We start from the raw sequence: 24324 nt of genomic DNA on the forward strand, positions 1-24324 counted from the left end.
ACCCAAGATATTTGAACCTTACAGATATCTTAAAGGAAAGCTATAACATTTAATCATGTCAGATATTATAATACAGCAACTGATTACATTAGCATCTCATTGGCTTCATCATCATACCATGATTTTCTGATGATGAAAACAAAGTACGATCCCTGAATTAACTCTTCCAAGAGAGGATGTGTGCATGAATGAGAGATGCATGCATTTTCACACTCCTCCCAGCGCATTTATGTGATTGGAGGATTGTCCATTAGGGCGGAGGAAGGAATGATTTCATGGTCACAGGAGGAGAGTGTACGCGAGGAAGCATAAGTAAGCAAAATGAAAAGCAACAATAGTGACCCGTGTTGCACTGAGTTTAATGCTTCCTCTAAGCAAATCAAACAGCAGAGCAATCACTGACTTTAAACTGTTTCTTTCCGTTTAGCCACAGTGCAGTTACAGAAAACAGCTGCCAACTTTATACACACACACACACACACACACACACACACACACACACACACACACACACACACACACACACACACAGGCTCTGCTTATCTATTTCATAAGAGCCTGAAGGTAGATTCAGCCAGTCGCCACTTACAATACTCCAAGTGCTATAAAAATGCTAATCATGCTATTATTTTACCTGTATTTTCACACACACATATAGTTATGGTAATGCATAAATCTTAAGCACTTACATGTGTGCTCCAGACTGCCGTAGGGAAAAGGCAGCAGAGGGGCATACAGGGGTCCATGGGTGTACTTCAGGATTGCGTTGTGCTGGTAGATGTGTTCCACTACCTCAGGGTTGAACTTATTCTCCTAAAATACGCAAGTACAAAAATGTCTACGATAAACAAACGCAGTTCAAACCAAACAGCAATGAAAACGCTCTGTGAGTGCGTGACTGTGTGTTTGTCTGTGAGGGGTGACTGAGGTCGATTTGACCGGGGTCACAATCCAGCTCTGGCATCTTTTAAAGCAGCAAGAAGGTCAAGTGATGACGCAGCAAGCCACACTAGCATGACTGACACATTATATTTTATGCCCTAGTGTCAATGAGTTTGGTGTGCGTGTGTTTGTGCCTTTCACTGGTTATGTGTCTAGATGCCTTCCAGCAGTACAGATGGCTTCCATGCTACTGCCCTGTAGCACCTGTTGCTCATTAGTAACGTTGCCACTGCTCTGGCTCTCTCCTGACTCTGCAACTTCCCCAGTCCTTCCTCCCTTTCTCTCTGGCTACAAGACAAGTCAGCTTTCTCCCTCCTTAGTGTGGCAAAGTTGACACATTCTTCTGAAATAATTGGTGCACACTGGTAACAGGCTTGTCTGTTTGAACTGTGGGAATGACATGATGCCCTGTGGATCATGTGCAGTGGGATACATCAACTCAACATCCCAGATGATATTCATCCACTCATCCAGGCCCAGAGACTGTTTTTGTTCCATTTGGTCATCCAGTGCCACATGCAATAATTTGACATTTTGGGAAATACGCTTATTAGCCGTCTTGCCAAAAGCTAGATGAGAAGAATTAAAGTGTTCACATGCTTGCATGGTAATTATGAAAGACTGGAAACATGGGCAAACAGCTAGCCTGACTCTGTATGAGGCCAATAAACTGTTTTCATCTTACTTATGTTACACAGAAATCCTTCACAATAACAAGCTAATACCATTAAATGATGATTTTATTTTTCTTCTGGCTCTGTCAACCTCATTGACCCTTGACCGACACACACAGGTGAATCCAATTATGAGAAAGGGTTAAGGTGGCCAGTTGCAAGTGTTTCTCCTCTTTGCATCTTCTCCGAAGAGTGGCAACATGGGAGCCTCAAAACAACTCTCAAATGACCTGAAAACAAAGATTGTTTAACATCATGGTTTAGGGGAAGGATCCAAAAAGTGATCTTAGAGATTTTAGCTGTCAGTTTCCACTGTGAGGAACATAGTGAGGAAATAGAGGACCACAGACACAGTTCTAGTTAAGGCCTGAAGCGGCAGGCCAAGAAAACTCTCAGAGAGGCAGAGGTGAAGGATGGTGAGAACAGTCATAGTCGACCCACAGAGCAGCTCCAAAGACCTACAACATCATCTTGCTGCAGAAGGTGTCACTGTGCATCGTTCAACTATGCAGCGCACTTTGCATAAAGAGAGGCTGTATGGGAGAGTAATGCAGAAGAAGCCTTTTCTGCACACACACCACAAACAGAGTCATGAAAGCACATTTGGACAAGCCCACTTCATTTTGGAATAAGGTGCTGTGGACTGATGAAACTAAAATTGAGTTATTTGGACATAACAAAGGGCGGTATGCATGGCAGAAAAAGAACACAGCATTCAAATACAAACACTTGCTACCCACAGTAAAATTTGGTAGCGTTTCCATCATGCTGTGGGGCCAGTGCAGGTACTGGGAATCTTGTTAAAGTTGAGGGTCGCATGGATTCCAGTCAATATCAGCAGATTCTTGAGAACAATGTTAAAGAATCAGTGACAAAGTTGAAGTTGTGCCGGGGCTGGATACTTCAACTAGACAACGACCCAAAACACTGCTCAGAATCTACTGAGGCGTTCATGCAGAGGAACAAGTACAACGTTCTGGAACGGCCATCTCAGTCCGCAGACCTGAATATGATTGAAAATCTGTGGTGTGATTTAAAGTGGGCTGCCCATGCTCAGAAACCATCAAACCTGACTGAACTGGAGATGTTTTGGAGAGAAGAACGGTCCAAAATACCTTCAACCAGAATGCAGACTCTCATTGGAAGCTATAAGAAGCATTTAGAGGCTGTTATTTCTGCAAAAGGAGGATCTACTAAATATTGATGTCATCCTATAAACGTCATTTCACTTCTCAAATATCACTGTGTTTGTCTGCTATATGATATATTTAACTGAAATTTTCCTTTATAAATCAATGATTTATAAATTATCAGGGGTGCCCAAACTTTTGCATACCACTGTACCTTACCTCTTCCCTATGACAGTGGGGCTAGTCTTCAGCCACCCAAAACCCTTAGTTGAATGATAATGGTTATGGACATGAATGCATTTATGATCTAAGCATTAACAAATTTACTGCTGAAATTAAAAAAAAAAAAATGACAAGCCTAATTTCTTTCAAACATGACTTCTGGCTATAGATCCATGTCTAAATCTGCAAGGCTTGTTCTCTTCTGCGTCTGCAGCAGACTAACCACTTTCTTTGAGATTAGAGATTCTCGTTGGGAGATTACCGAGATGGGAGGCCAGGCAAAGGACTGCTTATCTTGTCCTCCTCCTTCATGCAGAGCCCTCCTCCACCTCCTCAGCCAGAACTGCCCTTCTCTACACCCAAGAGGCAGACTGATGCAAGGCAAGTCAACTCTCTAGCACAATGTATTCCCTAGCAAACCCTGGTCTAAAAATATGGCTGCATATAAGTTTTTCTAAATGTTCAATGGCTGGAAATGCCTTTATCTTGGAATGACCTTTCAGCTACAGGTCTGTTATTATGCCCTGTCCCAGCATGATGGGATAAAATGAGATCATTCAAAAGAGAAAGGCAAGAAGAATAAACTTTGGACTCCCCGGTGCAATGTGGTCGTGTAGTTTCCAAGGCAACAGAGTAGGGGGCGTGAAGCGCCAAGTAGCCTGATGGCTGTTTGTGTTTGGTGGCTCTTATCACAGGTAGTTTGGCAGCGACCATGTGCATGTTTGTGTGTGTGTGTGTGTGGTGTGTGTGTGTGTGTTGCATGGCCTACCTCAATGTCTCGAATCAGAAGCTGTGTTGGCGTTTCCACGGGTGATTTACTATCAATGATTTTCTGGATGGCACAAGCCCAGTGCACAGCCTCATTGAAGTGCTTGGTGTACAGCCTATAGCAGTGTTTCCGGCCATAAACTGTAATGCTCCAGTAACCTGAGAAAAAAAAAAAAAAAGCAAGACACATTCAAAAAAATATAGCAAATTTTATGACAGGTAATGGTAATAATTTATAGTTAGCAATTTAAACTGCACCTCATCTGACCTCACACTTTTGTTGCCCTAGCCTGTCATACGCATGCGGTGTGTTTATGTAAACAGCAAGAGTTGAGGCTTGATCCAATTTCCTACAATGTGGGACAATAAACTGATTCTTGAATCCTGCACGACACATATATAGACTCCCTCTCCTTTACTTGCTCAGTTTCACTGATGATCAAAGGTCAACTTGAGGAAAAAAAGAAAAAAGACAAAAAAGAAAAAAAAAAAGAAAAAAACCACAGACCACACCAAAACCAAACAAGAACAGATATTCTGCAGATGTGTTAAGACATGAGTCCTAAAGCCCTCAGTGAGTTTCATTTTGGGTAGCACGGAATAAAAGTTAAAAAAAGAGGCATGCTTCCGCCTTCTGCAGAGGAAGTATTAGACATACCCCAGGCAGCCTGGCTTGATCTGTAGCCCCATGGCTGTTATCAGGCTTTCCTGCTACGTGACTTGGCACCACATCCTTCTTTGTTTAAGTTCTTAGTGAAGTATAAATGAAAAGGTTTTACTCCTCAGATTATGACACTGCACTACTGCCACTGACCAATCTGAACACGTTTGGTGCCATTAAATTGACACTGGTCAATAAGGCCAAAAATGGAGCCCTATAAAGTGAACCCATATTTTATGGTAACAACCAGAAAACACACAGAGGAAGTAAAGATTTCTCTTTGTGACAAATTTCCCCGCTTAAGAGGAACACAAATCTACTCAGTAGTGAAACAACCGGGAGCTTGTGACAAAGCCACTGTTGAAAGTCCACTTCTGTCCAGAAAAGTCCCCTGGCCTGCTGAGTTAGAAAGAATTATGAGCTTCGGTAAAGTTAGCAGGGAATAATCTCCTCCATTGACAGAAAAGCAGACAGAGTTAGATAGAGGGTATCTGATTAATACAGATTTTAAAAACACAAATCATCCCTGTGTCTTTTCAAATACAGAAGAAAGCCCTCTTTTTAATCTTTGTCATTTGTCTCCTGCATCCAAGAGACGCCCTTACTGATTACTCAAACGAGACATTTCTAGACCCGCATTTCTGACCAAACAATGTTGGGGCTTCCCAAACTTACTCAGAATTACAGCACTCCCGGGAAGGGCAAGATAGCCACAAGACACCACTTTCATTTTGAAAGACCCAAAAACGACTTCCTGGGAAGTTTTAAAAAATGTCTGATCACTATACCACAAAGGGAATTAACATGGGACTAACTGGACTCTACAGAGATTACGGGAAAGTGTGCATGAGTGTGAGTCAGCTATGCCTCAGCTTGTCTGCATATGCTTATGTACGTGTGTGTCTTGCTCACCTGTCTCCTTGTATGTCTGCTTGTCTGGCCAGATGACAGAGCAGAGATTTGTGAGGACCAGTGTGCCCAGTCTCCGGGCTCCTTTCTCTGCTCCAGTGTAGTAGTCAAGAGAGTCTTGGGTCAGCACAAACCAATACCGACGCTGCTTGATCCAGTTGCCACGCACCTCCCGTAACAAAAAACCTTTAAAACAAGCAAAATGCATGCGTTTGGCTCTTACTTATCAATACAAAGTAAATGTTTATTGAAAATTATAGCGGCTACAGAATAATGACATCACGGGTGCAAAGATTGGCTGCCTATAACCAAGGCAGGAAGATAATAGTGCTTTTGTTTTCATCGGTAGCCATTGGTAACTTTTTCCTGTTAGCTGACAAGGGAGACACTTCGCCTGAGTAACTGTGCAAACTCTACCCAGCAAAAGAAAAACAGTCCTATTGTTGGAGGAGGCAGAGAAGGTAACTGAAACCAAAAGTAAAACAAGAGTGAACATGAGATGGGCTTTCATGTGATAGGGAGCTTCAGAACTTCAGAGATTATTTACACAAGATTAATAGGAAACAAAGCCTGACTACTTATTGTCCTAATTTAAGCAGTTGTTTTAAAAGGTAAAGCAATCCAATCTGTGCAAAAGTGGCATGAGGAGTGGGGTTGAAGTTGTCTACTGCCACTTAAAAAAATGGATATACACAAGGATTATTATGATAACCAGATATGAAAGAACACGTGCCAGTTGAGGTACAGTGGTTATTCGGTAAACTGATTAGTAAAGTGATAGAAAATTGAAAACTGTACACGTCTGGTCCCATTTTTCTTTGTTTTTAGTAAACCAGTTTTGGACTAGTGGTTGGGTAAAAAGCAAGGCATCACTTTGAACTGTAGGAACAAGACCATGTGATTTTATATATACATTTATACATATTTCCTGATTGTTCAAAGAAATCATGGGAAAAGAAAAAAAAATTAGATAGCTAGTGTCTCCTGTGAGCAGTTTTTGCTACCACCAAGTAACTTGTGAATACTCAAAACATACCAATACTTTCCAACTGGCTTTCCTAAGCATAGGACCTTCAAACTAAGGCAAATATTTTCCATGAAAGTTGGTCATAGGGCTAAAAAACAAAACAGAAACAAAAACAAAAAAAAACAAAGGTGCTGCCACATTATGTCTTCGCAAAGAATAATCTCCAAAACATGTAATTGTCCCTAAAGTTTGCAGAAGTCAGTGTGAAAGCCTTGTTGGCGTAAATACTAGTGGATAAAAATACAGCCAGATAATAGTATAGGGATCAAAGGCTGCACGAAGCCACCATAATTACAATTTTTAAGGATGACAGAATGAGATAAGGAGACTGAGACACAGAGGGACACAAAGAGAATAAGGCAGATAGTCTTGCCAGGTCTTTCTATGCAATACAAGACTCTTGTGTTCCCAAAGTTCTGAGAACTGGGAATGCTGCAACAGCCCAGATCCACTGTTCCCAAACCGTGAACCTCTTCTCCCTCCCCAGTTGCGTGCAAATTGTTCCTAATAAGTATTTCAACTCTGAGCAGATAAATAAACTAAATTGTGCAAATGTGTGCAGATTTTTCCACATAAGTATTTCATTTCTGAGCAGATAAATAAACTAAATGGGCTCCAGTCCTCTTTTGTGGAGGAACTTCTTGCATCTTGGTAGAAAGGTCAGAGTTCATCCAAGATGCTGATAAGAGGCTGTACTGACTTACTGCAGGCTACCTTGACCAGTACTAGGTTGGGTAGGAGCATATGCAGAGACAGGTTAGTAAGATGCAATGGCAGTCTGCCATATGTAGGGTGTCTTGCATGAGAAAATGCATATGGCTTGTGTATGCATGCTTGAGAGTGATTTTAAAGGAATAATTAGGCAACATACCTTCAGCCTCCAACCCTGTGAAACTGTAATGATGCCTCACCACCATCACAACTTCCTCTGTGGTTAGCAAGCTGCGTGTCACCTGTCAGCCAGCACTCATTTTCGCCTGCATCTTTCCTCCTCCTGTTCTTACTCTCTTCCTATTTGCTTTCATCTGCCCCTTTTCTCTTCTCCCCCTCATTTTAACCTCGCCTCAAAGTGGTTTTCCCAGACAGTACAAAGAAACCGTTGCCCTGCTCCAAATAAAAAAAATGAAATAAAAAGAGAGAGAGAGGAGGGGGAGAAGGTTCAGGCTCTCAGACTACGTTTCCTGTTTAAGAATGCCTCCATTCGCTATAAGTGGCAAGTTTGAACCTACTGTAACCTACCCTTAAATATAGCTCAAAGTGAAAACCCAGGAGGTACTTAACACCGCATCAAAGAGGGTCAGCATCAAAATCCAATGTGAAATGGATAAATAAAAGTCACGAAGAAGGCCGACAGACTGCATGCAGGACAGGAGGCAGACAAGCTGACCGGGTCAGAAACGTCAAAAGACAGGCATGCCTGTTACCCTGACAGCTCTGTCACAGACACAGAATATACCACATAGCCTGGTCTTACTGGGAACTTTAAGCAATGCAATAACAAAATATGTAAAAAGGACAGAGATAAAGCTAGAGTCCCCAGTCCCCCTGTATAGCCCTCCGATGGTCTTCCATCTGGATCTCATCTCTGTAGCCTTCTAATGTCTCCCCTGGGGGCCACAGCTCGCCCTTAATTTGTTTCATTTGTGACCCCTGACCCTTCAGTGCCCTGCCCCCTCAAACACAGATTGAGAAAACAATCTCTCTCTGTGCATTTCCATCTTTTTTACTGCAAGCCCCCTGCTTCTCTCACCAATGAATGTTTGTTCAATGTACTGAACGCTGAACTCCATTATTGTTCTTGCTGGCATTTCATTAAAAGAAAAGAAAAAAAAAAAAAAACTCTTGGTAAGCAGAGCAACATTTCAGTAAAATAATAAGTTATAAACTGGCACTGAAATATTTTTCTGGGCAAGATCCATAAAATGTAAAACTAAACATTTCTCCCGTTTTGAATCGGAGATCCAGACAGTTTCAGCTGTAGACGACTGGAGCACGAGAAACTCTGCATCACACGAGGAATAATTTTAACAGTAAATCAACAAAGGCATATCAATAAACCAATGTCAACATCTCTTTCTGTCAGCACTCGTCAGTCTATATCTGCAATGTTGTTGGCCTATTTTAGATACTGGGGCAACATTCACCCCATGTAGCCTCGGGATGCCCTACTAAAAAAAAAAGAAAAAAAAAAAGGAAAAAGCCCTAATGGAGGCATCCCTCAAAAAACATTCTCGTGCAGTATACAGAGAGAATTATCTAACACCCTGAGGTTGCCTGCTGTTGGCTAGTAAAGCGCAGTGAAGGACTGTGATGTGGTGCAAAAGCTGTAATATTAAATGAAAGTCACCCACAGACTGTAGCTGTCCCCAGTTTTGGAGGGAAACTCTTCTAACACTGAAAAAAACACGAGTGGGGACAGCAGTAAGGGAGGAGCCATTGCCAAGGGTGCATGGTAACTGCTGTCAGAATTAGGCAATCTGACTGTCGCCATTCCCGACAGGACGTAACATATCCAAGCACTGGCATTTTACTGCTCCCTGTCAGCAGCAGGCTGAGCAGAAAAAAAAAAAAAAAAAAAGGAAAAAATAAACTGCACAGAAATATCCTGTGAGATCATTCCTCAAAAGCATCAGACATGCAAGATAGAGCTCCTGATGCCAGTAGCTATCCTTACAATAATACACATAGAGGGAAGGTGGGGGCAGCTGTGGGCCACATGTGGTAAGAGAGGGGTTGGCTACAGGGCAACAGAACAGTATGGCGCTGCGACAGGAGGCAATTAGGCTGATGAAATATATACCATACTTAAAGGCACGAACTGCACTAACTTAGCCCTGCAGGGAGCTTGTGGATTAACTGACACACAAAATGGGGACACAACAACAGATTTTTCATTTTATTACTGATTGCTCTAATGTATATTAAAAGTTTTTTTTTTTGTTTTTTTTTTTCAATCAATCATTTAGCCTGAGAAAATAATAGAAAAAGGTGATACTAGTGAATAATGCATGAAAAATTTTAGGATACCAAGGTGAAGCCTTGAAATAGCTAATTTTCTCCATTTTGCACAACCAAGAGTCCAGATACAACTGGCATTGCTTAAAAAAATGCTAAACAGGTAAGGATTTTTGTTATATAGTTAACTGGTAATTGACATTTTAAAAAAAATCTATTTCCTGTTTAAAGACTTCTTAATTAGTTTATCATGTCTGCAGGAATATCTGATTATAGCAGGTAGATGCATTTCATTTAAGGAGGATCTGAGTAATGGTGATGTGCTATGTTAGTAGTGCATGTGAGGCTTACCTTTCACCAATTGCTCAGGTTCTTCCTCTTGTCCCATTTTATTCTTCTCAATGATCAGGCTTTTCATCTCTTCAGAAGACTCCGAGGCAGTGTGGCTAAGTGGAAGAGGAGAAAGAGAATGTAAATAACTCTGCTTCCCTCTCAACTCAAGTCTTCCCCTGACTACTCCCTCCCATTAGACAGCTAATTGGCTCAGAGACACACAGTTGGCTGTGACCTCCCGCCCCTATGTGACTCTTTGCCAACTTTAAGCCTCTCTGATACTTCTAGGTGGGGGGAGAATCACACAGAGGGGACTGAAAGAGGTGCCATGAATATCTGTCCTCTAGCATTTTCCCCACTTTCCCTCCCTAGGAGCACGCAAGCCCGCAAACACACACTCATACATACCACGCCACTGTGGACAGCTCGTCTCTCTTTTATCACTTTGACCGGCGAGCCAAAGGGGAGACTGAAAATAAATGTGACAGAGCGACGCCGGCCCGACTCCCAGCCAGCCAGCTCATGCTGGTCAGAGGAAAGCAGAAGGTTCAAGAGGTCGCAGTCTTAGATAGTTAAAATCATAAACATCAAAAACATCACTAAATCTGCTGAACTGATATTTTCTCTTTCTCCCTTTAATGCCCCACAATCACATCTGCAGCCATTTCCAAGTACACTGACTGTTCTGCATCTGGTCAGTAATGTTGTGGACAACTTCAGACTTGTTATCTCAGGCCAAGGCCCATTTCCATTCTATTAGATTGTTTAGATGTTTTATCTCTCGTCATTCATTTACCTAATTACTCGTTTGTTTTTTCTATTTCCTGGATCTAACTAGCATGTGAGGTACAAGTGATGAACCGCTCCTTCCTTCCTGTCCTCCTCCACCTCCTCTTCCTCCTGGGACTGCCACTCAGGAAATGAAGTCAAGCCCTCCCTCCCAGGGTTATCTTGCATCTATTTACCTATACAGTTGCTAGCTGATTTATGCCATTATTGATCTGATAAAGATTCCTCCTCATGGAAGGAACCAATAATCAATGGGTCGGACTATTCCCTTATCTACACTCGGCTTATAGCAGTTGCCAATTTCTGTCTCCTTTGACCTCATCTCTGATCATCTCGGTGATCAGAGATGAGGTCAAAGATCTTCTGAACGGTGTCTCTTATGCATATGTTGTCTTTATGATATTTATTTGCAGTGGCTGATTCTAACTAACTGGCATCTCTAATTTAAGCTAATGTTCAGACACCATGAAACTCTATATGGCAGGCCATTTTTTTCCGTATGTGTGTATAAATTGGTATGATGCATCATCAGAAAGCAGAAGCGAGAGAAAGAGAGAGAGACTGAAGGGTCTGTCACATTATACTCAGCCATGCTATAAAACTAAGCCTGCTCGCCTGCCACAGCCACAGCCTATGGGGATTGCTATCAGTCCCTGCATCTACAGACCCCACTTAAAGGCATTAAAATAAACATAGAAATGTGACATCTCTTTTTTTGAGGTTGTTAATATCTCCTTCCACATAACAGAGACATTCACGCACACAGGCAGACCGAACAGGACAGCAGTGGGATCTATACTCCATGAGAGGAATATGTAGCCAGACCTTCACGCAGGACATGTTAATGCTAACTGTTCTGGATAACTGTGTACTATTGTTTCAGTTTCTAAATATCAGTTTAGCATACACTAATATCAAAATTAGGACAAGTCTGAACTTCAGTGTAGTTGGTCTAAACAACAGACAGAAAGCTTGACTTTCAAATTACATGCAAATTACATGCCTCAGCAAAGTCACTATTGTCCAAAAAGCCACTCTAATATCCAAAATTTCTCTCTGACTTTGGCTGCAGACCACAGTAATATTGCTACTGTTGTTACTATATAACAAGTTGCTCTTGTTATCAAGGCATTTCAATTGTTACAACAATAATGAGCTACTTTTTATCCTTCCGGAAGGTAGCTCACTATTTTCCTTAATCCACAAGAATGATATTATAAAGTGATAAATATATGCAACAGTCTAACAACACAGTAGCCCATATTACAGAATAACCATCACAGTCCTCTGACAAAAGTGTTGGAGGTAATAAAAACACTCACCAGCAGGAGGATAAATATAAATAAGTCACACAAATATACACAGAAATAACACAGATAATCCATGGCATTCTAGTTACTGAATAAAAGTTGTACTTCATTTACATTTACAAAAAAAAAAAAAAATCAGGAATCATTCTTCAGTATTTTTATTACTCTGCTATTCTGTCAGTGTGGGTATAGACACATGTGGACGTCATTCTCTGTGTACGTATACATAAATTGTGTAAAAAAAAAAAAATTTCACAGCAATCTATGGTGTAACAAATGGGGCAATTGTCTGAGCAAAGTTGATGTGGGAGCCTCGGATCTCCACAGCTGTCCAGCATCCCTACAGTACAACCCCAGTCCAACCCCCTCCCCCCCAGTGCTACCACCCCCACATTCCCAGAAGCTGCAGCAGAGGCCGTGACGGTGAGGCCTTTAGCAGGCAACTTCCTGTGGAGCGCAGGAAGCAATTTAACATGGGGATTAGACACCACGAAGAATAGAGCAAGAGATTTACAGACAGCACCTCTCCTTCATTTGCCCTAAACATCAGCTACTCAACTAAAGAAGCATCATAATGTCATACTGCTCCTCTGTTTTACACTGCAATGTGTTGAGAAAAAAAAACAAGAAATCAAGATTTTTTATTTTATTTTATATATATATATATATATATATATATATATATATATATATATATATATATATATATATATATATATATATATATAAAAAAACCAAAACATTCATATCTCACAGATTCACAGATCACTTTCAACTGGCAAATAAAAACTGTTGGCTATCCTGCAAAGTGGAAGAGAGGGAAGTTATGAAAATAAGATGGAAAAAAGAAATGCGATTTGTGAAAGGAAGGAACATATTTCCCTATTATCACACAACCACTGATATCTGATTCCACAGCGAACACAAAGCACATTTTAACAACCTGTGTAGTCACATCAGCGGTAATGTCCTCTGTACAGAAGTGAGGAGCTGCATGTAAAGCCAATGAGGCCCTAAAATACTGTGCTATATAACATTTTATGTTTGCCCTTTTCCATTTCTTTCAATTTTAACAAATATGCTTTTACAGCTCTTTTATGCCTAATCAACACAACAGCAATATATAGCCCAGGAGTTAGTGTTGTTACAAGCAACAAATTATATGTAAAGTACCTCACAAAGAGGAACAAGATAATAAAGAAGAACATACCAAAGGAAAGAGGAAGAAAAAGATTAAGAATACAAAAGAGATAACTATATTCATCTCAATTTGGAAAAGTGTTTCCGTTTTTATTTATTTTTTTGTACTGTCAAGATTTCCACGCTTTTTACAGTCTGATAGGTTCCATATCATACCAATAATACTTCCACTGCAACTTCTTTTGTCTCACAAACTATTATTCGGATTACCTTGAAAACTACCTGTTAGGGAGGGAGTTCATCCAAACACAATACATTTCAACTAATGATATTAGGTCCACCAAAATGACTGGGTTAATGACTTACACAAATACAACTGATACTGTTCCATTATTAAAAGGTCTTGAACACTCATACAGGTATATACAGTTGAAATTGGCTACTTTCTTTAGTTGGGTGGAGATTTAGTGGTAATTACATGAGGTCATCAAATTCCACGCACTACACCGAGAGAGGAACTTGAATGTTGTCTCGAATGTCCCACCCTTACAGGTGCAACAAGACTAAAAGGAGGGACAAGGACATGTCAGTCAACTATGATGTGTACACACCCACAAAGGCAAAGGGAAGACGTCTAATCAGCCAAAGTAGGTAAAGAGAGTGTGGCCATGTGATAATGCCATATGAGATTTTAGCTTCCTCTGAGCAACTTCCATAACCTGTTACTCTTGTGCATAGTTTTTGCAAAATCTTTTGAGACTTGAAAAATGACAGATTTACTGTATCGTGCAAAAGTCTGGACACCAAGAGATTTGAGCTTTCTGAGGTTTCATACCCTAATTAGCTTATTTGGGCTATGATTTATTTTTTTCACAATCATAGTTAAAGATAGGTTAAATTACACAAATTTCAAAGTTGTCTTAACCATAGAAGACATGGCCTCTCTGCTGCCTAGCATTCTGAATTAAAGTAACTGATACCCGTGAAGGAGTAGAGCTATCAGAAGATACCAAATTGTTTTCTGGTAACCATTTTTCTCAGTCTGTAATGTAATTAAGGAATGGCAGTACCAGGAATAGTGGAGGCTAAGTTGAGGTCTGGAAGATCAAATAACCTGAGAGAACTGCTCATTGCTAGAAAGATAAAGAAAAAAAAATACAACTACTTGACTGCAAAAGGCCTCTAGAAACTGTTTAAAGTGCCACAACACCCACTCAAAAATTACCTTCATGCATAACTTATCAGAAGAAATCTAGTCTTGCTTCCTGAAAAGAAGCAAGCACAGTGGCACAAACGGTGCTCTGCATGAATGTGCTAACAATGCACCAGTTCAGTGTTTCAGATTTTGGTCCCGTACTGGTTTAACAAGATACTAGGTTAACCAGGTATCCGTGATAGCAGGGTGATCTATGGGGCCAATCTATTCAGTTCCATTTTACTCTATTTTGTTCTTTGTTTATTACTACTTCACATCATACCACAGGTCTAACTGTGCACCTTGATGCTAGAGGTACAGCTAATGCAGCATGGGAGTTGCTAACAGGGTCAGTAATTTGGAGGCATTTCATACTTGCTGTGCCAACAGCTTTTCTTTGTGAATTTGCAGCAGTTTGTGACTTAACAGCAAGCAGTGGTGAAGTGAGCTGACAATGACTGAACGTTTATTGAACTTCAGTGGAGTGTGTGCCAGGCACACACCCAGTGAAAGGAAGAAAAGGAGAAAAACTAGAGAGACCATAAATGACAGTAAAACAGTAAAGACTCATAAGGACTCCCACACTAAGTTGAAATGCAACAATTGCAAATAAATTAGGTAATAATACTAAAAAATAAAACAAAACAAAAGATTTATAGGTCTTTACTTATCTTAATCACAAGAGCAATGTGTAAAATTTTTATATTTATATATTTTTATTTGTTCCAGTCTCTAACAACCTATAAATGAGACAATGGTACCAGATCTGTACTTGGTATCAGCTGATATCCAGAGCCAAAGTACACTATATGGATAAATTATTTGGCTACACCTCTTAATCTTTGAATTCAGGGGTTTTCAGTCCCATTGCTACAGGTGTAAAATCAAACACTTAGCCACTCAGTCTGTATTTATATACACTGATGTAAGGATGAGTCGTTCTAAAGAGGATAATAAATTCAAGCGTGCTACTGAAATAGGACACCACTTTTGCAACAAGGTAGTTCATGAAATTTCTTCCCTCTTACATATTACACGATCAACTGTAAGTGGTATTTGCAAAGCGGAAGTGTTTTAGGAACCGCAATAACTCAGCCACCAAGTAACACAACATGTAAAGTTACAGAACAAGGTCACCGAGTGAATTAGGTATAGTGTGTAAAAGTTGCCAATATCTGCTGACTCAATAACTGCAGAGCTTCAAACCTCTTCTGGTATTATCAGCACACAAATTGTGTGCTATGGGACCCTCATGGCATGGGTTTCCATGGCCGAGCAGCTTCTGTAAGCCTGCCCACAAGGCATGCCCGTCTTGACCTTGTGAGATGCCTCACTGCTTTTGTCCATATAGTGTATCAGTGTGGTGACAAAAAAGTTGCATTCCTACTCAAAAGAGTACCTTTTTGAACACACATATTTTCAGTGACCCCTGACTCAAATACATGGTTCTGTCAACTAAAGAACATGATGTGAGTGTTCCTGAGAGTGAATGCATGCCATTGCGTGCGTGTGCTGCACATGATGCTCTGTGAACAACAATACAGTTTGCTAGCAATGAGAAATGTGAACCAATTCAATTTCATCTGTGTGAACTGAACTTTGAGCTAGCTCTTGCGAAGGGTGACCTTGCACAACACTGAGCTTAGGGAATATTTCCCTGGTAGAGCGAAGAATGGATTCATTTAAATACCAGCAAATCCTGGAAGCAAATATAAAAGAAAAAAAAAAAAGCTGGTGACCAAAAAAAAAAAAAAAGACCCTAAAACGCCACAGAAGATCTACAGCTAGATCTGGAAAGGAAAAAAAAAAAAGGTTCATTTGTGCATAATTTTTTTTTTCTCTGGTATTTTGATTTTACAGACATTCAGTGGGTGCATTTATCAACACTGTAACATTATAGATATGTTCGAATCAACAACATGCAAGCAATTTCATCAAGGGCAACACAATAAAAAGACATACTGTCAGCAAACTTCAATGGCCATGACACACTTAAATCCAACAGCGGGAACAGCACAATAAATTAATTAGTTTGCGACTGTCTGCTTGGTTGTAATTTCTGTGGCAATGAGTAATTGATTTCAGTCCAGGATTTAATCACAATGCTGAGACACTAATTAAAGCTAGAGAGGTACTGTCCTTGCTCTTGGGCTTGGATGACCGCAGTGAAAACATTCCTTGTAACCAAAAGAACATGCACAGTTGCAAAAATGACCATTGCATTGATTTGTCACAGGAATACTTGTCTGATGGATAAAGAGCTCAGATGTGCCCTGAAAGACATTCAGAAAAGGGACCAAGTAAAATAAACCAATTTTTATTAAAATCTTGTTCTTCATATTGTAGCATTAATAATCAGCCATTCTTCCTGTAGAAATCCATCTATTTCTCTTCCCTGTCCCTATCCCGTCCTCCTCAGTGCACAGGCTGACTACATGGGTCTCTGACTGAAACTGGGCTGGTGGGAAAATGGGAATGTGGTGATTAAGACTGGGCCTATATGACCTCCCAGCTAAAAATACACTGTTTTCTCAAGACCACTGCCAAGAAGCTCTGGACTAGGCAGAGAGGAGAGGGAAAAAAAAGTCATGTTATGAGACCTGAGTAGGAGGGGTGTGTGACAGGAAGTCTGAGTTCGTGACTGAAAAAGTGAGTGTTGTCAGCAAGAAATTTTATGATAGCGAATAAGAGACTTTTTAGTTTGAATAAAGCCATTCTACTTGTGAAACTTGACGATGTGATTTAAAACTTTCCATATTTGTTGATGTTGTAAATAGGGCCAGATTGTGATGGTTGGATGGTTGACAGACAGGACGACAGACATCCAGGCAGGCAATTACCCGGGGCCCACTCCTAAGCTCTTCATGCAAACACTCACTTGCGTTATGCATACACACCCTCTCTCATGCACCCACATAAACTTACACATGTGAAATGCATTCCTTAATACTGTTCTCTTTCAGCTGTCTAGTAGCAAAAACTTCAAGCTTCTGACTACTGCAGAGAGCTGTCAACAAAGAGGAGAAGCTAATTACAGAACAGATGGAACATGGAAAAGTCCTCAAGTGTGCACTCTTTTCTGTACAGTTTGTACTCCGCTCTATAAGAAGGAACTTGAGAGTGAAGAAAGTGAAGATGAAAAAAATAGTGATGATGTAAGACAGATTTCAGGATGAGAACAGCAGGAGGGTGCAAGCTGGCTAGCACTTCCTGCTGACTGAAAGACAAACAGGAAGAGCCTTGTATCATCTGCCTGAAGACACACGTCCATCACTCACCCCGTGAGTTTGAGGCCAATGACTGACTGAGGTCAAATGCAAAAAGGGGCTCAAAAGTAATTGGACGATCAGGTGATGAGCATTACAGATTTGGTCTGTTCTCTTGTTATTCCATGAGAAATAAGCAGATAAAAGATCTGGAGTTGATTCCAAATACTTGACTTCTATTTGGTAGCTGTTCACAGGAACTCAATATGTGGTCCACTCTAAGATGTCAGTGCAAGTAAAGGAGGCCATCATGAGGCTAAAAAAAACCCCAAAATACACCTATCAGAGAGACAGTAAAAATTTTAAGATTGGGCAAATCAACAATGTGGTACATTCTTAAAAAATAAAGGATCCACTGGCTAGTTCAGCAACACCTAAAGGCCTAAAAGAAAGTGAGCTAAGAAAAACTTTCACAGCAGCTGACCAAGTCAAGAACACTCAAGTAAGTGCAGTAACCGTATGTCAATCTACAATCAAGAGACGCCTTTATGAATTTAAAAAACAACAAGGTGCAAACCACTCAAGAACAAAAAGGCCACATTAGACTTTGGTGGAAAACAGATAAAAGAGCCTGCCCAGTTCTGAAAAGAAGTTTTTTTGGACAGATGACAACAAGCACTTCTACCGTGATGATGGGAAGAAAAAGGTATGGAGAAGGAGAAAACCAGCTCATAATCCAAAAGCATACCACATCATCAACCAAACATGATGAAGACAATGTTTTGCCAGTAGAACCGGGTCACTAGTGTTTATTCGTGTGGATTCAAGTAGCAGGATGTTTTCCGAAGTGTACAGGGCTATACTTTTTACTCAGATGTAGACAAATACTGCAATATTATCAGACAGCACTTCACAGTGTAAATGGATAATGACCCAAAGCATACTGCAAAAGCAACTGGAGAGTTTCTGAAATCAAAGAAATTGGACATTCTTTGATGACCATGGGCCTATACTATGAAGCAAGATTTCAGAGATTTCCAGATTTCAATGACTTCATTTAAAATTAAATTAGTTTAGGAAGTTGTGAGCATGGATTGTATAAGACCCCTGAAATCACCCAATACATCAGACTTGCAGCATGACTATTTTATCTGAGTATTGCCATGTTAACAAAAATTCCCCTAATTAATCACAATCACATCTCTATTCAATCTAATTGTTAAATTGATGTTTCCTTGTGGACAGTTCAATCCGATAGTTTGTTCAAAGTCTGGTATAAACCAGAGCTGTTGTGCAACATTTAAGATTAATTGATATGACCCCATTTATTATAATAGTAAGGTTCTGGCTTATCAGAGCATAACCTGACATTCTTTCCATACAGCTGAATTTCTGGGTGTGTCCAGCCATTGGCCAGGTAATGAGCAAGCAGTATACTCTCTAATCTCTGCAATCGGTGTGATGATTACAGCCAAACAAACACACACTCCCTTCAAAACCAGTAGTTAATCATGCCATGTGGCCTGAGGCCATTCACCACAACAATGCAGAAGTGACATACATGTACGCGCACACGCACGCACCCGAGCCACACCTCTTATGGGAGTGCTGTTTAGGCAGGACTGAGTCACCCAGTCCAGTCCTTACTCCCCCCCAAGCCTCAAAAGACAGCATGTCCCATATGACTACAGCAAAATATTTCATCTCACATACCCACTTCCTGGGGCAGCTCTATTCTTGTTGAGAGGTTTTGCAGACCCATGTCTGTTCATTCGTGATGTGTGATAGCCCTACGAGTCAAGCCTGGTGATTCACTGCCTGTGAGTCGGCAGATGTACAGTAGCGATTTTGGACGGGGGGGCGAGGTGGCGATAAGGGCACGATGCCAGAGATAGAGAGGAGCAGAAGCTGACTACATCACTGTCTGAGATCACACCCATGCACTAATAGTCTGGATAAAGCCCTCCGTGAATCACTTTTCACTCTCATTTGCATTCACTTGCAATCCACATGGCCATTTGAATCTCATTTGTAGTAAGATGTGCACCAGTCCCTTGCAGCCAACCGTTTGAGTTAGTTTCTTCAAAATAACAAATTTAATGATTTTTTTAAAATATGCAAGCTGGTTGAGTTGCTTGGACGTTACAAGGATGATTGGTTAAAGTCAAGCTGAAGCTTGACATGGTGACATACAATCATGTAATAAAAAGTAAGATCTGAATGGATTCAAATCGGGAATTTGAATAGGCTAATTGAGCCTTTCCTCAGTGGATTTGCAGGTAGGATGATGACCATTCTCCTGTTGAAAAGGTCCACTTAAAGTTTTATCTGTCACAGACAGCTGGCCTCACATTATCTTCAAGCACCCCATGCAGGATTTATGGTTCACCAGTGAATGTGGGCTGCCCAGACCCTGAGGCAGCAGAGTAACCCACAACCATAACACTTCAACCACCATCACTGTGGCGAAGCAACTCAGCCTTTGATTTGTCTGTGTAGAGCATGTTATTCTAAAAGGCCTGACCTTTACCAATATAATCATTCACAAACTGTCATTACATTCCACATTTGTCAAATACATTCCACATTTGTCTCAATGTAAATAAAACTCACTTTAACAGTATACCTTTTTTCTGTTTTTCAGCTAATTATCTGGGGAATGCTGTGCTTGACAAATTACAAGTTGTTTAAAATCTAACCCACTTTTTACTATAGTAGAAAAATTAATGCCAGATTCCTAGGCAGCCATAATAATTTTTTTTTCCTGGGCCCTTAGGCAGGTCTTTAGATCTTAGCAGGATGACAGGGCACATTTCAATAGCAAAGGAGACCTAGACCTAGATATCAGAAGCAAGTTCTACCTGTTACTGCCTCATGGGGTTCTAACCAATGGCAATTAATGTGAAAGGTGTAATAAATATATGGGTGTGTTTAATGTTTCCATTTATTTGAATGCACCGCATTTATCTATGAAGATCCGTGTTTAAACATGTCAAAAACATCCGTAACTGCTGTCAGACATCATTATTTTTTCACATGGATATATTATTGGCAAATAAGCCCCCAAATGACAGCCAGGTTAACCTCTTAATGGCAAAACTCAATCAGGTGGTGCTCCAGAGAAAATGGATAAACCACCTAAAAGAAATCAAAGCATCGTTACAAATCGCAAGTGTCATTTCATCTGTCAATAATGCATATGACTCTGGAGCACTTTCATGCATACACGAGAGCACCATGAGATACTGAAGAGGAAGTGAAAAAAAATCAAGTATTAGCACATGTGCTTGGAGATATATACAGAAATCCCCGGCACTCAGAGGAAGTGTACAAGTAAAAGACGGAACTACTACTTCCTGTCGTTTCTACTGTAGCCTGTAACTTTTGTACTAAGTCAAGCTGAATGGGGAAACCAGCCGAATTGGACATAAAATGGACTTTACCCTGCCAGTTCTGTAATCTGTTCTGTAATGTCCAGTCAAGCCCATGTGATAATAGAGCATGTAATTTCCTGGAGAATTTATAGTGACAGTGTGGGTATTATGTGTCCTGTCTCCCGTATGCTCTTCCCAGGAACTATCCCTCACCTAAACCAAATGGAGCATTTCCAATACAGATAATGCACTGGACGTGTCCAATCTCTTGCTATTGGCTACATGTGTAAAAGGACCAATTCAGACAATGCTGGATAATGTCCAGATCCAAATCTCCCGAGACTGTCCAAAGTTCATGTGTGAAATTGGCTTCTCCCTCTCCTTACCCATTTGTTCCATTGGCTGTGCAGGATGGCTGTGAAACAATCACCTCAGCTGGAGTCTGTCGATAGAAAAGAGGAAAAAAAATAAAATAAAAGGGTAAATCGACAATCGTGCAGCACAAACATTGGTCTATCTTGAGAACTAGTCCACAATTTGAGATGATCCTTCAATGCTTTGCCTTCAGCGGCAGTTACAACAGGGCATGCAGTTGTTCCTGGCAAGCCTCAGCACATAGATATTCATATATACTATATTCCTGTAATGCTTGGCTTTCACTTGCAAGGAGTAAAGTGGTGGGGAGAAATATGGCATGCAAAACAGGCTAATTTAATATAAGTTATGGGAACAGAGGAATCTTTCATGTTAAAGCTGCGTGCACCCCAACAATCACAACCCAGAATTATTTTTTTCATTTATTCTCTAAGAAGATTAACCTAAAAATAACCATAGTTTTTGAGAATGCACGCATAACCAGAGCAACTGCATTCATTGTTTCTATCCACAAGTTGATTGGTACAGGCTGTTAGCTTGACAAAAACAAAGAGACCCTTTAGTCTTAATTACAATAATAGCTTGCTTTGAGAAAGTGCCTTATAGAGGATCCAAAATCTTTACACTTATGTAAAGAGAGAACACAAGAATAAAAAACAGCAGTGGCTATGATAGGGACGCACCACTGAATAAGACCCAGGGCCTTTGTCAACAAGTATCGTTAGGAGCTTTTTTCTGAATGTCACAGTAGAACTGGTGATACAGATCTCTGCCTGGGAATGTAGAAACTGCACTTTACCCAGAAAAACTTACTGTGTCCTTATGATTATGTGATGAACAAAGCCACAATTAATTATTTAGTACCTACGTTTTTAAAAGCAAGCAAGCTATTCCTATAAAATCACTTAAACACTTGGACAGTATTGTGTGGAAATTGGAGTTAGTTCCTCTGACTAAAATGGGGCTGCCACATGTCTGCCACTGGCAGACATGCAAAATCAAATTTTATGGGTAGAACAATGAACTTTTCATTCTAGGACTCCCCTGTGAAGCAGAAGATGGGAGAGGATGTTTCCTTTCACAGTGATCCAGCCCCTAGATTCCCAACCTGACCTTGGAAAACCCCATCAGACAGCTTGCCTGTGTGCAATTTGGACAGATTCCCTGGTGTGCAGAGCAGCACTGTGTGTCCCTGTGGCCTGACATGTTGTCTCTGTGAACCACAGCCTTGAGCCAGCTTCTGTGGCTGCCCTGGCCCAATTCAGGGGTGTTGGCCTACCTGAAACACTATCCAGGTCAGTTCTGGGCCCCTCACAGTTCACACACCACACTTTACTACTGGGCAAACCATCCTAAGTATAACTATTGCCCCACAAAATGGTCTAGGCTTCTTTTTAGATGGCTCAAAAATAACAAAGAAAACATCAACTGCAAATTTATAGGCTAGCTTGGAATCTGTGCTGTATTTATAAGGCCATAGGCGAATAAGGAAAAGATCACAGTTTGGATAATGACATCTCATTAATGTTTAACTAAGGGAGAAGCATTGTAAATGTCAAACCAAACTGACGAGAGCAAATGAACAGACAGAGTGTATGGTAAATCATTTAGTCGAGCCAACGGGCCCAATAAAGGAAATCCAGACAGACATCAACGACAGAAAAATGTCAGCCTTAATAAAATTCAGTGATAGAAAAGCTGTAATTTCATAATGTAAATTACTCAGATAATCAATAAACTAATGGGACAGGTAGACAAAGTCAGAATATTTTGAGTCATTGCTCACAAGTCTTTACAATTTACAGAAAAAAATGCTTTCCAATAGAGTTAATGGGCTGTGGGATGAGGAACAAGGATAGCGTGCGATGTAGAGCCCTGGCAAAAGATCTCTCTTTGGACGGCAGGGTATGAATCACTCCAGACTAGAGCAGATCTTAAAGAGAAAGAGGGAAAGATGCCGTGATGTGTTCGTTCCGTGGCTGACTTCCGCTCTCGCTTTTCCCAGTTTATTCTCTCCCTCTCTTTCCCCTCTCCCTTCAGCTCTCCTGGGAGGCTGAGTAACCAGGAGGAAATGCTTGGGCTCAGCCAGTGTCGGCCCGAAGACCAGATGTGTGGCCTGGAGGTGGTGAGGCAGAGACGCAACGGAAACCAAATATAAACCAGCGTACCGTGACACCTCTGTAGGCAGAGGGCAGAAGGGATGGCTAATAGGACTCGCTCTCAGCAAAGCCGGACTGTGTCTGTTTGTTCCAAGTAACAGGATGCACTGCGGTGCTCCAGTCCACACTTACAACTGCCTGGGCATAAACCTCTGTGGTGGTATTTTATTGGTAAAACTGCATACATATTACATAAATACTGAATAAAGGTTTTAGTGGAAACATGGAAAGAAAGGGAATGACGGATATCCTGCCCTAAAATTAGTGCCTAACTATTCCTACACTGGAGGCATTCAGCTTGGTGTGACTGTTTGGGCAGCTGTTAAAGAGCAGTTTCTTTGAATGGGGACTGTAAACATGAAGGGAAAAGGTTTTGACATAGCCCCGTGCTCTCAAGGGCCAAGCCTACATAAGCATCAGCACTGACTCATGATTCCAGCGTCAGCAAGAAGAGTCCTAGCAAGGAAGAGTGTGTCATCTATGGTTTTGGTACTGCAGTTTCTACATATCATGGCATTTTTCTGGCAGCATATTGTACAACAATGCAAGAGTTCATGGTGAGGATTTTAGATGTCTTGAGGAAGGTTAACGATTAATAATGGAACACAGCTCTCAGAGGGGTTCCCGAGAAATCATTATAGGCCATCTTCAACCTTTCAACTAACCTCACCCCCTTTGTTGACACTATGGAAAGCCAAACAGTATCAGTGAGATCTGCAGAGGGGAAGAGCTCCGGGGACTGTAACATAGCTAAGATTGACCAGTTAATGTGAGATTGGAGTGATTCAGCTGTGTTCCTAATTATTGGCTCAGCCTGAGATATTGATAACAGAATTTCAACTGTCACAATCCAATGACACAAATCAGGAGATAACATGATTTGCTGAAATGGATCAAGTGCTTGCAGGCATCAAGTAACTCCATAGCATACTGGGGATTTAGTATTAGACAAAAGGCCTCTTAGACCAAAATAATGGTTTACTGCCAATTATTACCTAATAAAAACACTGTGAATTACAACAGTCAATTATTTGGTTCCTTCCATTTAGAAGTAATCTGATAAACTGAACGTGCCTGACCGCATGACAGATTAAGACAAAATGCTGCTCAAAGGAAAATACATCACACAGATTAATAGAGGCAAACAAATACTTT

At 40.8% G+C, this 24324-nt stretch overlaps 1 protein-coding gene across 1 annotated transcript in view; it reads right to left on the reverse strand.

The window, feature by feature from the left end:
• The window catches only part of plekhh3 (pleckstrin homology, MyTH4 and FERM domain containing H3), a 36260-nt gene that overhangs the window by 8567 nt on the left and 3369 nt on the right, over window positions 1–24324 (reverse strand). The window contains exons 2-6 of the mRNA XM_030736847.1: window positions 21022–21077; window positions 9640–9734; window positions 5310–5492; window positions 3738–3895; window positions 690–813 (exon numbers count right to left, since the gene is read on the reverse strand). Of these exons, the coding sequence (XP_030592707.1) occupies window positions 690–813; window positions 3738–3895; window positions 5310–5492; window positions 9640–9734; window positions 21022–21077 (616 nt within the window). The remainder of the gene's footprint in view (window positions 1–689; window positions 814–3737; window positions 3896–5309; window positions 5493–9639; window positions 9735–21021; window positions 21078–24324) is intronic.

This window comes from Archocentrus centrarchus, chromosome 8, assembly GCF_007364275.1.
Source record: "Archocentrus centrarchus isolate MPI-CPG fArcCen1 chromosome 8, fArcCen1, whole genome shotgun sequence".
NCBI lineage: Eukaryota > Metazoa > Chordata > Actinopteri > Cichliformes > Cichlidae > Archocentrus > Archocentrus centrarchus.